The sequence below is a fragment of the Microtus ochrogaster genome, chromosome 7 (genome assembly GCF_000317375.1).
Source record: "Microtus ochrogaster isolate Prairie Vole_2 chromosome 7, MicOch1.0, whole genome shotgun sequence".
In the NCBI taxonomy this organism is placed as follows: Eukaryota; Metazoa; Chordata; class Mammalia; order Rodentia; family Cricetidae; genus Microtus; species Microtus ochrogaster.
The window spans coordinates 18,710,375-18,725,290 of NC_022014.1; the positions used below are offsets into that span (position 1 = coordinate 18,710,375).

Below are 14,916 nucleotides of genomic sequence, written 5' to 3' on the forward strand. Positions count from 1 at the left end.
ATGCACACACACACACACTCACAAGCTCACACACATGCATGCACACACACACAGTCACAAGCTCACACACAGGCATGCACACACACACACACTCATAAGCTCACACACAGGCATGCACACACACACACTCACAAGCTCACACACACACTCACAAGCTCACACACAGGCATGCACACACACACAACACACACAAGCTCACACACAGGCATGCACACAGACACACACACACTCACAAGCTCACACACAGGAATGCACACACACTCACAAACAAGCTCACACATAGGCATGCAGACACCACACACACTCACAAGCTCACACACTGGCGTGCACAGACACACACACACTCACAAGCTCACACACAGGAATGCACACACACTCACAAACAAGCTCATACATAGGCATGCAGACACCACACACACTCACAAGCTCACACACTGGCATGCACAGACACACACACACTCACAAGCTCACACATAGGCATGCACATAGACACACACTCACACACAGACACACACATACTCACAAGCTCACACATGCACAGCACACACACACAAATAAAATGAAAAAAAAATTAAAGGAATGACTGTTGGTTGGAATTATTTGTTTTTAAGAAGCACTAGCCTGTGAATTTTTTAAACAATGTATGGCAGATTCCCTAAAGAGAGAATATTCTATAAAAACTTCATTTTCTTGTTCACAAACACTCCCTCCCAGAGGTAAGCATGTGCTTCTGTGTTCAAGAAGCACCCCAGCCATCCTCTTCCTCTGTGGAGGTGTCCTCGCCCGCGGCATGGGGAAGCTCTGGTGACCCCTGCTTTACAGTCTGCAAATGAAGTCTCAAGGCTAGAACAACTATTGTTCTAGCCTTCCAGGATTGGAATTTACATAAATTGGCTTTATTGAGTTTGTCTGGCTAAATCCCCAAACCCTTGAGTTTGTCACATTGTTTTGCTGTTTTGAAGGGGGAAGAAATATGGAGATTTTGCTGCAGGTTGCCTCAAGTAATCTTCGCCTGGGAGTGCTCACTAAAAGCGCTTCAGCTAGGCAACTGGGTTCCCTAGCAAGGCTCTGACTTGCAGAACGACTGCTATTTGATCTGCAGCTTTCCCCCTCAAACCTTCGACCTCCTCTCCCCATGCAACCCCAGGTTTAGAAAGCCCCCCCCCAGCTCCACCCTGGTCCTTGCCTCCAGCAGGGTGACTGTGATCATGAACCAGGGCGGGGGGCAGCAGGTGTAGCTGTCGTAGTACCACTTGCGATCAATCTCTCGGGGCAGGGTCTCGTAGGCCACGTGGCGGATGAGCCGCTGGGAGAGGCTCAGCCCCTTCTCCTCCAGCAGGGCCTTGCTGCTCAGCCTGCGGTTGCCCTGAAGGATGGCCTGGCGGAAGCTGTTGGAACGCTTGTTGCTCATCTGCACAGGAAACGGGGTGAGGAGAGGGTCAGAGTCGGGGCCTCAGGGAGCACTGCACCTACACCTCAGCTTGCCTGCTCGCTGGAGCAATTCTTCTCTGAGCTCTGGGCAGCATTCCAGGAATGCCACCGTGTTGACCTCTGACCTCACAGCTCATCTCCATTAGAAAAGAACTCTGAACATTCCTTCTGCCAAATAGGAAACTGAGGTACAGAGAGTACCTAAGAAGACACAGGTTCAAACCCAGGCCTATATTTATACAGACCTCCTACCCACTCATCCCTGATCCTCTGATCCCTTGTGTTACATGGGAGACGGTGATGCTCAGGACCAGGAAATCAGCAGTCACAGTTCAGAGCAACAGCGGCCATGGGAACACACAGTTCTCCAGTGTGTCTCCAGGTGATCAGCAAGGGCTTTCCTGAAGGAGGGGATGGCCAGGTGAGGGCCAGGGTGAGTGAGCATCCCAGGCATGCCAGCTTGGGAAGGTGCAAGCAGGTCTTTGTCAGCCAGCTGTCAGAAGTTGTCAGGATCAGAACCCGATGTCATGGAAGCCATGACACCTGAATGTTTCCTGGCATGTATGATACTTAGTGAGCCTAGGGCCTCACCCAAGACCAGGTCCTACCCTCAGCAATCCAGGGCTGGTCCCCAAAGATCTGCTTCATCTAGCAGTTAGCGGGACTTCCAGCCCCTGGAAGCTTCTGCCACCCTTGATATTTTCCCGGATCATACTGTAAACTATTCCAAGGGAGAGTAGGCCAAAAGACCCAGATCTCCTGGCCCAAGGGCTCATAGCTACTGCATGTTTCATAGCTATTGGCATGTAGTCATTGATGTACTTCTCAGACCAGAGACCCTGCAGAAGATAAACCAGCCAGATCCAAAAGCAAGATCCAGTCAGGACTAGCAAGGCGAATGGAGCCAGAGCAGGGCACAGGAGTCTGAGCCTCTTTCTGGAGGGCACCTGGAAGAATCCAGGATCAGACAAGGCCACTTAGCGGGAGCCTCCCCTGCAGAGTCATCCCCTAACCTTGAGTCTTGCTTCTCCCGGTTCCCCGTGTGGCTTTAAGCCAGCCTCCCCTGGCTGGTTGGCCTCAGTGAACCCCTCTAGCCATTGCCACCCCCAGGTGAGGGTAATTTGTTCTGTGTGGGCTGGTAAGTCATGCAGTGAGGTTTCCCAGCAGAAGAACATTAGGAGACAACAGAAACTTGCAAATACAGTCCTTTATCCTATTTGGTCCTGGCGGAAACCCTACATGCACCATTAGATTCATTTTACAAACGGGCAAAGAGAAGCATAGAGCGGCCAGCAAAGGCAGAGGGAGGGCTCAGGCTCGAGGTGCCCTCTTTACATGAATGCAGGCTGGAAGTGATTGCTCCAGCTCAGAGTCTGAGCATAAAAATGTGACAACAGCATGACATCATCATGTCATGAACTCACACAGAGGAACGGAACCTGACAGGAGAGAAACACCTTGCGTGGGCCTTGAGATTGGGCAGGCACCGGGTGCATATGGGCTGGGCACAAGTCTGAGCCAGGCTTCCCGTCTGCTTCCCGATGAGGCTGATGGCACTTCTGAGGCCCAGTCTGTGAACTGCTGCTGTCTGAGCTCACCTTGGCCCAGGCTTCCAGGTCCGCTCCCTGGGTCTACTAGAATAGTGGATACTATTCTACCCCTGAGTGTCTCTAGCAGTTCCTTGTAAACTCACAAGTCCACCACGGGAGCAACCTGCAGCTGAGAGGCCACCGACGCTGCTATTGTCTGGGCAGTCACGTCACAGAGAGTTAAGATGGGACGGTGACAGCAGGCTTCCCTGGCCCTGCCTGAGGCCTTTGGTATCTACAATATAGGGAACTTTGCTGCGTTCTTTCTCCTCGGTGGGGGCATGAAGAGGTAGGAAGGCCTCATCGATGGGGACACAAGCAGACATCCAGCCTTAGTCGTTCATGTAACTTCTACTGATGTCCCTCATGGGGGTGGAGAAATGCAGCTTGCCTAAGTCACCCAAAGCCCAGTGCAACCACCGTGGCTGCCTCTGAAAGAAGAGCATCAATCCCCAGGGAGGAGAGGAGGGCGTCCCTACCAAAGATAACCAGTAGGACTCATGAATCAAGGTCCCTCCCACAAACAGGAGCAATCACCGTCAGTTCTAAGAGCTCGGGCCTCCAGCTTTGCTATAACTAACAGACAACCACGTTTTGGAATTTATTTTATTTTGTTTGTTTTCATTTTTGATTTGAGACAGGGTGTCAATGTGTATCTCTGGCTGACCTGGAACTCACTATGTAGACCAGGCTGGCCTCAAACTCACAGAGATCTGTCTGGACTTGTCTGCCTCTGCTGGGGTTAAAGGCGTGCGCCACCACATCCAGCCTTTTGGAATTTATTAACTTAGCAGGACTACGAGTTGCCATCAACCCAAAGGCTAAGAGTAATTGGACAGCATCTGAGGTTTGTGTGCGTGTGTGCATGCATGTGTGTATGTGTGAGAGAGAGCGTGCATCTAAAGCCTATTGAAAAGAGACCTCCATCTTGTTTATCCCATTTTTCTGAAGTTTTCACTTATTGTGTTTCTAAAAATGCCTTGATTTATAACTTCCTTTGTTCTATTATTACTATAAAAACCTCCATGTAACTTCACCCTTGAAACATGTATTTGAGGAAACCCGAAGTATGTTTCAGGCCATGGTCACACTGCCCCAGAACAAACCATGTCTACTCCGTGGAGGTGAGAGTGGTTTCCCTCGGGGGCTGTGGTGTCTTCTCACCTGTTGAAGCTGTGGCTGTTCAAATGCTGTCAGCTGAGACACCTCTTGGCCTCAAGCTACTTCCAGTGTCTAAGGCCCTCCCCATCCAGAATGCTCACCAGGTTGACAAAGTCCTGGTAGCAGATCTGCCCGTCTGCATGGCTGTCAGCGAGAGCTAGCAGCACCTCCTTTTTGTGTGGGTCCAACTTAGAGCTGTGGCTCTCCAGGAGGCTCCGGAATTTTCCTGTGCTGATGTAGCCGGTGCTCCCAGGGTCAAACTGAGGGTGAAACACAGAAAGCAGAGGAGTCAGTGGGTACTACCCCAGGGCAGATGTGGAGCACAGACCTCCCGCCCTCCCACAGGGGCTATGGGGACACTTCTAAGGACACAGTCAGGATGACCGGTCCAACTGCCTTACAGGGAAGAAGAAAGCCCCGCTCCTGAACTTTCTTGTGGTCTTTTATTTTGTTTCTTTGAGACAGTTCAGGCTCAGCTGGAGCTGAACGTAACCTCCCTGTGAGGCGTGCGCACTATGTCTGGCTGATAGCGCTTTTAGTTTTTCGAGACAGGGTTTCTCTGTGTAGCCCTGGCTGTCCTGAACTCAGAGACCTGTCTGCCTCTGCCTCCTGAGTGCTGGGATTAAAGGTGTGCGCCACCATCGCCAGCTGGTACCCTTTCCAAGGGTACTGGTGCTCTGCCACCCAACTACAGCTCTTCCCAAGTTTCTCCTTCCACTTCCTCCTAACTGTGGGAAGGAAAGCAGGAATGGAGTTCTGTAAGTGGAGGAGACAAAGGACAGGGAAAGAGAGACCTGAGCATCCCCAGCGCAGGATGGGCCGTCAGTCCAGGGTCCTTCCTACTCACACCCCATGGGTGGCCAACTCACCGAAGACATGCTCTCTGTTGTTTTGTTTTGGGGGTAGGGGTAGGGGTGTGCTTCTGCATTTGTGTGGGCACATGTGCATTTTACACCATTCTCTTTAACCTCCTGAAGCTCCCTGCGCCCTGGACAGCAGCCAGACTTCCCGCCCAACCTGTCTTAGCTACTTCTGCTTCATCCCAGGGCTGTAACTCCTCCAAGGCCAGTGCCTCCTGTCAGGCGTCTGTCTTACAGGCCTTCAGTTGAGATTTGCTGGATGAATAAATGAGATGTTCAGATGAACAGACAGGTACTAATTTTCCATGAGAAGCCTCTTCGGATTAGTGAGGAAAGGCCTTTATCCCTTTTTGCTCCTTCCCGACAGGGCTCACCCTGCCAGAAAATGACACCCCATCTCTTGTGGTACCAAACGCACTCTGGTCAAGGGGGCTCCTGACCCCGGCCTCTGGTGTGTACCTGGAAATGCTGCCGTGGGTTGCGTAGGGGAAAGGCAATGGGACGCAGGGGATACAGCTACGGTGCTAAAGAATCCCTGCGTCTGGTACTCAGTCTGGGATAGGAGGCACTAAATGGCAATGGGCCCTGGGAAGGTACAGGGGAGAAGTTGGAAGGCCAAACCCATGCTGCCCCTTTCTCTGGATAAGGTTAACAAAGGCTGTTTGGAAAACACTACACAGTGTTAGTAGACAGTCTGAGACTGACAGCCACAAGTCACGGTCACTTCAGCTCCCCCAGAACAGTTTAGGAGAAAGCTCTGAGGAGGTCCATGCTCAGGTTAGACCCTTCACCCCAGCACCAGGTGCACATGACACCCATTTCCTTATCATCAAGGATTTCAGGAAACTCAAAAGGTTCATTAAGACTAAGAATGCCGCCGGGCGGTGGTGGCGCACGCCTTTAATCCCAGCACTCGGGAGGCAGAGGCAGGCGGATCTCTGGGAGTTCGAGACCAGCCTGGTCTACAGAGCTAGTTCCAGGACAGGCTCCAAAGCCACAGAGAAACCCTGTCTCGAAAAACCAAAAAAAGAAAAAGAAAAAATAAAAAAGACTAAGAATGCCAGGGCCAACGAAAGGGCTCAGTAGTTAACAGTCCTTGCTAATAGCAAGCCTGACAACCCGAGCTCCATCCCTGGAGGGAAGAGTGAACTGACTCCCAAAAGCTAGCCTCCTCATCTGTCCACACAAGCCCCCCCCCCCGAGAATAATAGTAGTAATCATAATAACAACAGATTTTTGTTTGTTTTTGAGACAGGGTATCTGTGTAGCCCTGGCTGTCCTGGGACTCACTCTGTAGACTAGGCTGGTACCAAGCTCACAGAGCTCTGCCTATCTCTGCCTCCCAAGCGCTGGGACTAAGCGTGTGTGATATCACACCTCCCTCATAATAGATTAAAAAATAATAATAAGGGCCAGGTGGTGGCGCACGCCTTTAATCCCAGCACTCGGGAGGCAGAGGCAGGCGGATCTCTGGGAGTTCGAGGCCAGCCTGGTCTACAGGACTAGTTCCAGGACAGGCACCAAAGCTACAGAGAAACCCTGCCTCAAAAACCAAACAAAAAAAATATAATAATAATAATAAGGGCCAAGGTGCTGCCTCAGCAGGTAAAGGCACTTGCAATTAAGCCCGATGACCTGAGCTCAATGCCCAGGACCAATAGCAAAATTAACTCCCATAGGAGTTCTCGGGCCTGCACACTTGTGTTGTTGCTGTGGCACGCCGACAGAGAAACATTACACCCACATCCACACTCTAAATGTAATTTAACACCTAATATCTGCCATATATTCATGGCCTAACACTGTTTAATGTACTTTATGTACAGAATTTCTTCTTTTTAAAGATCACTTTATTTTTTATTTTATATGTATGAATTTTTGCCTGCATGTATATCTGTGTACCACATGTGTTCCTGGTGACTGTGGAGGCCAGAAAAGGGGGTTGGGTCCTCTGGAACTGGAGTTAAGGACAGTTGTGAGCTGCCATGTGGGTGCTGGGAGAGCAACAAGTACTTCTTGTTTGTTTGTTCTGTAGTTTTGGAGCCTGTCCTGGAACTAGCTCTTGTAGACCGGGCTGGACTTGAACTCACAGATCCGCCTGTCTCTGCCTCCCAAGTGCTGGGATTAAAGGTGTGCGCCACCAGTGCCCGGTGCAACAAGTGCTCTTAACCAAAGAGAAGCAGGACTCCAGGAACCCATGGTTCTCCCCAAACAGCTTTTTTTTTTTTTTTTTTTTTTTTTTTTTTAACAGTAGGAAAGGGGCCTAAACAGAGCTAGTCTGGCCTCTTTGCTGCTCAGATGTGGAAACTGAGCAGAGAGAGGGGAGAGGAGGGAGAACCGAGGGAAGGTTGAAATGCTAACAGCCAGCAGGGCTTTGGTACACGAGAGAGACCACTATCCTAATCCACATAGGGACCCTTTAGCCTGGCCCTGACTGTGTTCATGCCACGTTGACCTCAGGACTGGGTTGTAGGTCCTGGGAAGATGTCTGCTGGGTCCTGTAGGGATCAAGGTTTCCCTGCATATCAGGGGACCTCCTCAGCCTCATGAGGGGAGGAAGGAGAAAGCCCAGTGGCTTTGCCCATGCTGGGAGCACAGGCCACAGTCCCTTCCCAGGGGCCTCCTCAGGGCTGCCTATAGATGAAGATGAAGTAGGGGGCTGGGATCAGGCCCCAGACAAAGAGCCACCTGCTCTCCTCCTCCCCTTACCCCTGCAGGGCTCCCTGCTGTTGTCCTAGTGACAAGGGGCTGCCCTGTGGCTCCCCAGGCCTCCTAGCCCCAAACACATTACAGGCTCTATCTACACTGCAGAGAACACGCTGGAATCGGGCCGAGCCTCCGTTCTCTGCCAAAACTCTACCTTTCATGCCAGGGCTAGATAGGCCAGACAATGGGGGGGTCACCACTACCCTAATAATGAGGCCTCCGAGACTCAGGATGAGTGGGGGTGGGGGAGAGCCAGAGCCAGGCTGGCTGCTGAGGGCATGGGCAGAGATGGCAGTGGGCATAGGGCACCCAGTGGGGTGAAGGTTAAAAGAGACAGGAGGAGGCAGAAGGGGGGAAGGGGAGAGATATCACATTCAGAAATCAGAAGAGGAAGGTCCCACCCTTCAGAAGGAAGCTGAGGACTTCTGACTTAAGACTGTGTCCCTCAAGCAAGATGGCAGGGAGCAAGGCCAAAATCACACCCCTGTCTTTACACAGCTCGGCTTTCCTGTCTATTGAGTGGGCTGATGTCTACCTGGGGCAGCCGCTAGCTAGCCAGGGGCTATTACCATCACTTTCTTCAAATGGGGGTCTGTCTCCTTGGTCTGTCTACCTGCCAGCTGCCCTCAGGCTTATAGGGGGTGAGGTCACACTAAGAGTGTGGTGCTACTTTGGTGGGGAGTGCGGGGAGGGGGCAGGCAGAACAAATCCTCCAAACACAACTTCTTGTTAAAAACATGCTAGAGCCCCTGAAGCTGCCCCTCCAAGATCCTGGCCCTGGAATCCCTCTTTGGGGCAGCAGGCTGCTTGCAGGATGAGCTGGGGGGGGGGGTGGCATGGGCTGGAAGCAGCCTGCCAGGGCTAGTCTAGAATGGCCAGTCAGTGCAGCTGGAGGATTGAATATATCAGTGAGGCCGAAGCCTGGCAAGAAGGCAGTAACCAAAGTGGGCCCTGACCTGCGGGAGAGAGCCCAGTGCTGGACAGAGCTGCACTGGAGGGGGACGACCCACAATCCTGCCCTCCCTCCTCGGCCTTAAAAAGAGCTTCTAGAGGCTCCAAGGAAGCTTTTAATCCCACCAGTGCCCTGCTCATAGGTTGCTAATCTCCTAGGTGGCTTCTCTGCCCAGTCTGAGGCCACACACACACACACACACTCACACACAGAGGCACACACACACTCACACACACACACACAGAGGCACACAGAGGCACACAGAGGCACACACACACACACAGAGGCACACACACACACACAGAGGCACACACACACACACACAGAGGCACACACACACACACACAGAGGCACACAAGCGCGCATTCTCTCTCTCTCTCTCTCTCTCTCTCTCTCTCTCTCTCTCTCTCTCTCTCTCATCTTTCACCTCCCTCCCTGTGCTTGTTCCTGGGCCACTTAGTCCATTTAGTCTGGGGAAATGGCCCAGCAAATTCTCCATGTGTTTAGGTAGGAGCTCAGCCCCAGCTGCTGTGCTGGGGGGAGGGGCAATTCATCAACTACAGAGCCTCAGTTTCCTCATCCAAGAATGAGTAGGAGGAGCTCTGCCTACTTGTGGGGATGGAAGGGGCCATATCCATCCATGGATATAGAAGCAAGGATGGGCTAGAGAAAGCCATAGCCCATTAAGTCTTTGGGGGAGCGGACCTTCTAGTCCCAGTGCCATTGAAGAGTAAATGAGAAGCAAAGTGGGACTAGAACCATTTAGCAAGTTAGAAGGTTAGGAGCTCATTAATCTGGGTTCAGACAGCTGGAAGGGAAGCCAGGTATAATGGTGAGCCCTCTGATCGTGGCACTTGGGAGGCAGGCAGCAAGATCAGAAGTTCAGGGTCATCCTCTGTGCTTATGTATCAGATTGTCAGATCGAAGCCAACGTGAGTTACGGGAGGCCACTGCCTCAAAAAACAAAACAAAACTCAGAACAAGAATAAACCCCCAAGGTTCTGGAAGGAACCTCAGAGGTTTGCAAAGGGCATTGCAGAGTGCTAGGGGATTTGAGGCAGTAGGGAGGGGATTACTAAGGCCCCCTTCCTGTGCCAAGTAGCTCTACTCAGAGCCTGTTTATGTACCAGTCTCCTGATGTATGAGGGGAGTTTGCAAAGTTTCAGGTTCTAAGTCCACTGAACCCTCAGTGCACCATTCACCTTGGCTTCTCTGAGGCCAAACTTGTTCACACCTGTTTTCCAAACACGACTCGCCCTGCCTCCTTTACTCTAAGGTGTCTCGGCTTGGGTGAAAAATTACATGGCCATCCCTCCTTCTATTCATACCTTACGAGAATCTACAAGGCATTTACTATCATGAAAGCTACTTCTCAGGGGTAGGGGCACGGTGGGGAGTCAAGGCACCAAGGGCTAAGCTGCTCAGAGTTTGAACAGATGGTAATTTGTTTAGATAAATTCATACCCAGGCAGAACAGAGAGCCTGGCTCCCTCCCACCACTGGGATACTATGGCTAAAGCATTCGAAAGATGGCCAGTCCTCCTATCCATCCATCCATCCACCCATCCACCTCACAGGCTTGCTAAGGATCCACTGTGGTCCAGGCAACGCATTCATTATATGGACCGCTAAGAGCACAGAGACTAAAAATAGCTAGAGAGACTATCTCAAGGTTAAAGAGTGAACAAGGGCCAATAGAGAAATAATCTGAGGTTCCTCCACGGGGCTCACAGCCCCAGTCTAGCCTTCTCTTGCTTTCCTCAGCCCCGTACAGTGGAACAAAGGGTACCTCCTGGTACAGGATCTTCCCAGTGTGCACTTCATGAGACCCTGGGCCCAAGGTCCTGGATGGTACAGTGGGCTCTGAGGAGGAACAGCAATCCCTTCTCGGGGACGGAAGGCCGTGGAAAAGGCTGGTGATGGGGGTGGAAGGGAGAGGCACAGGTGGAAATCTGGCATTAAACAAAACTCCACTTTCTTTCCCATAGTCAGGAAGCCCTCATAGAAGAACATGACATAAGCACCCACAGAAAGGGTTCTGCCAGACCCAGTAGTGGAAAAAGCCTGTTTGATTTGATCCAGCCCCTCATTTTCCTAACTCTACCTTATTCGACCACAGCATTTGTTTGTTTGCTTGTTTGTTTGTTTGTTTGTTTGTTTGAGACAGGGTTTCTCTGTGGCTTTGAAGCATGTCCTGGAACTCGCTCTGTAGACCAGGCTGCCCTCGAATTTACAGAGCTCCGCCTGCCTCTGCCTTCTGAGTGCTGGGATTAAAGGCATGCACCACCACCGCCCGGCCACACAGCATTTATTTTTGACAACAGCACTGTGTAAAACCTTTAGGGACAGTCACAAGCCTACAGTACAATCACACTTCCCTTCATGAAACCCAGGCAGCTCCTCTGCCTCCAGTTCTTGAGTGTCCCAGGCTCTCAGGCAGCTGATATTAGAAGTCTGTGGGATCCGGTCCCAGCTAGAAGGTTGACTGGGGATACCAGGTCCCAAGAGAGGCTGAGAAATCCGCAATTGGCCTCATGGGGCCACCAAGCTGAGCTCTCAGGGACAAAGCCTGCCAGAGCGAGGGGGTTTGCCTGCTCAGCACCCAGGACAGCAGCCCAGCTTTCCCTAGAGGCCAGAAAGCTGCCCCAGGCTTCACAATGTCCCCAGCATTCTCGAAGCAGGAGAGGAGATAGGAACAATTTGCGACTTGCACGGACTGCGTTTCTGGGACAATCACGAGTCTGGCTCCCGGGAAGACCCTCTCCTCCACGAACAAAAGCTGTGAGTACTCAAAATGATCCCAAAGGCGGCACCTGTCGACAACAAGCCAGCTGCCATCCTGTGTACCTCTTGGGTCTGGAACATGGAGCCTGGGTCTGGGTAAGGTCCCATCTCATCCCCAGAGTCTCTTGTCAGTCCAGAAGGAAATGGCCACAGGGCATGTGTACTGGGATAGGGTAAGATGCAGACAGCTGCCCTCCTTGGTAGAGGGGGTCTCCCATCTGCCAGCTCCTTGTTTCATTCCTAGGCCTCTAAGCAGAGCAAATTAATGAGGCTATTGGGGAGTTTCTGGCTCAACAGAGCTGTCCCCACCCAGCATGCCACAGCCCACCAGGGAACTCCCGGCCATTCATGGATATTTACAACCCCATAAATTAAGAAGTTCAGGCTGCAGCTGGCAAGGTCAGGAGGCTGGTGATGGGAGGGTGGGGGCTTTCTCTTCCACTTTTTCCTTGCAAATGAGGATGATAAAGGGGGGGGGGGATGGACGGGACCCAACTCTTGTCCTTCCCATGACCTTCTCCCGCTAATTTTTCAAAACACCAACTTTCAGAACACAATTAAGTGTGACTAGTCCCATTTAACAGAGAGAAAACCTGAAGCCCTCAGAGACGTCCCACCTGACCTGAGCCAGGGTAAGCAAGAGGTGCTCAAGCTTCAGTTCAAAGTGGAAGGGAACTGGCTGGTCCCAAGACCAGGTTTTGATCCCTCCTGCCCTCCAGCCTGCCCTCTTGGAGCCCTGTGGACCCCAGTGCTCTCCTCTCTCAGCTGCCACTACAGGAGCAGGGGAGGCAGTTCAGGCCTCAGCAGGCACCAATCCAGACACCAGGCTCCTGAACACCCCTCCTCTCGCTTCTCAGGGTGACTGAGGCTAGCAGGCTGGCCAGGGAGGCAGAGGAGGGAAGAGACGGGTGAGACCAGTCTCCTTCTACCAGACTCTGGCACTCTCCACTGGTCAGCCTGCCCCAGAACCACCCCCCCCCCGAAGATCCTACCCCCCAGTTCTTCAGCACCACCCCAAAGCTTCTCCAGAGGCTCAAGGACAGCTCTCCCGCCTCTTGCTTGGCCAAGTCACAGGCTGAGGGGAGAATGGGGGCTCTGACTCAGAAGTAACACCTTAGGGGATCGGGAATAGATGAAGTACCTGGACTGACTCATCTGGACCAGCTTGTCAGGGACACCCAGGGACCAAAGCCGAGTCATAGTCATGAATCCAGAAGCCTCCACGGAGCATCGGGCAGAAGTGGCAGGAGGAGGTGAGATCAGGAGGGGTCCTGACATCTGCCCTGCCCTTTCTCCTCTGCCCAAATCCTGCTCCCTGCCACCTTCCCTAGAAACCCCCAAAATCCATCTAGTCCCCAGAACAGAGAGAGCTGAACAGTCCAGGAGACGGAGGGAGGTGGGAGGCAGAAGAGAAGCAAGTAGTGGGATGAAGGAGCCTGGAACAGTCGCTTCACCTCCTGTCTGGTTACAGAAGCCTTGAGGACAAACAGACCCTCTGCAGAGGCTCCCAATTTGTTCCCTATCACCTCTCCCTCTGTCGTTTCCTCCCTTATAAAGAGGACACCAAGTCAGGCGTGACAGCATACACCTTTAATCCCAGCCCTTGGGAGGGAGAAGTGGTGGCAGGTGGATCATTGTGAGTTCAAAGTCAGCCTGGTCTATAGAGAGAGTTTCAGGCCAGTCAAGACTATACATATACAGTCTCATAATAATAACCACAAAAACCACAACAGCCTCACCTCTCAGTTTGCTGAGCGTGTAAGGAAGACGAGAGGACACATATGTACACACACCGTGGACACTTGTGTTTGTTTTCTCAAAGGAATTTTACCAATATAGACCTACGCCTGCTTCAGGAAAGTCGGGAGGTGGGGAGAGGTTTGGCACATTCCTGTAATCCCGGCACTCGGGAGGCTGAAGCACATTAAGTTTGAGGCTAGCAGGAGCTACGTAGCAAGACCTCATCTCCAAAGGGGTGGGGGTGAGCCATGTAGAGACTAATTTTCAAACAAAAATCTCCAAAAGGGGTTTAGGATTATGTCTGTTTACAGCTCAAGACATATTGACTCCATTCCTATAACAAGACAGTACCCTGGGCCCAATGTCACTACACCACCCACGAAAGGGACAGTAAGAACTGCCAAAGAGGGAGAGAGGATGCTTGGCCCAGCCCACGTGGTGGCTAGACACCTTGTCCTAGCCCTCTACCTCTCACTCTGTAGCACAGACAGCGCTTGGGCATCAACATGTACTGGGCAGCCTTGTCTGAAGACTCTTTCTGAAAAGTTCAGCAGGGCATGTGGTATCCAGCTTCTATCCTAGGGAGGCAGCCTAGATGGACCAGGAATCCAAACACTTTGATTCAGGCCCTGGATGTACTACATGTCCATATCCATCTGGGAAACAGGACTCACTTCATTATATTCCGATATATATATATATATATGTAATGAACAGTATTTACCTGGTGCTTCCTCCCAGCTATGCCAAGAGCTACGCACACTCCACCCAACCTCCCAACAATTCTGGGTCAGCTATTATTCTACGGTTTCCATGAAAAGTCTGTGGCTTGGAGACGTTGACTGGCTTGCCCACTGTTGCCAAGCTACTGCAGTGTCACCTCTCCACCTGTCTCCATCACTATGCTTGGCACCTATCAAGGAAAGGAGTTTGCAGTACTGGTGGGAAGCACACAGGAACTCAGACACCATCATAACAATACTTTCCTCATCTGCAGAATGAACAGACTGAACAAGATACTTCCATCAACTGTCCGATAACCTAGGGCCCCTGATGGGGCAGGAGCTACCCAGTGGTGGGAAGGAGGGCGGGACACAATTATGAAACCCCATGGTCAAGGGATGCTCCTGGAGAGGACACCTTAGGCCTCAAATAATATACACGGGATTATAGTTTTGCTTTGCTTTTTTTAAGGTTCATAGCAACTGAGCCATCTTTCTAACCCCTGTGGCTTACTTAGTTTGACCTGCCAGTCATTCAAACTTCTGTGGGTCTATCACACACGAGGCAGGACATGAGCCCAGATCTCTTGGCTCAGTAGCTCAACCGCTGAATGTATTTTTGTGAATGGCCAGGGATCAAAGAGTTAATAGAAACATGATCTACCTGGTCACTAGAGTAGGAGAGGGTAGGGATGCGGTACTGGAAGCTACTTGATAAGGAAGTGAGATGCAGAGGCCAAGGGTGGGCTCCAAACCATGGCTTTGTTGTCCTGAGACCCCGACTCTGCTGGCTCGTGTGTTCCAGAGCCAGGAACACTGGGACTGTCTCTGGGGAAGGCACTTTTTCTCTGTGGCGCATCTGTAATCCACTCAGCGTTTCATCTCATCTGAACTTCCTTTCAGCTACCAATGCACCTGCAATACCACCCCCACACCTGCAATACCACCCCCGCACCTGCAATACCACCCCC

The 14,916-nt window shown here is 51.7% G+C and overlaps 1 protein-coding gene across 4 annotated transcripts in view; it reads right to left on the reverse strand.

Annotated features, from left to right (window-relative positions):
• Rhbdl3 (rhomboid like 3) overlaps positions 1 to 14,916 on the reverse strand; it is a 54,109-nt gene that overhangs the window by 31,338 nt on the left and 7,855 nt on the right. For all 4 annotated transcript variants that reach the window (XM_005349409.2, XM_005349410.2, XM_026780456.1 and 1 more), the window contains 2 exons: positions 4,283 to 4,441; positions 1,187 to 1,411 (listed from right to left, as the gene is read on the reverse strand). In XM_005349409.2, coding sequence (XP_005349466.1) covers positions 1,187 to 1,411; positions 4,283 to 4,441 — 384 coding nt within the window. The remainder of the gene's footprint in view (positions 1 to 1,186; positions 1,412 to 4,282; positions 4,442 to 14,916) is intronic.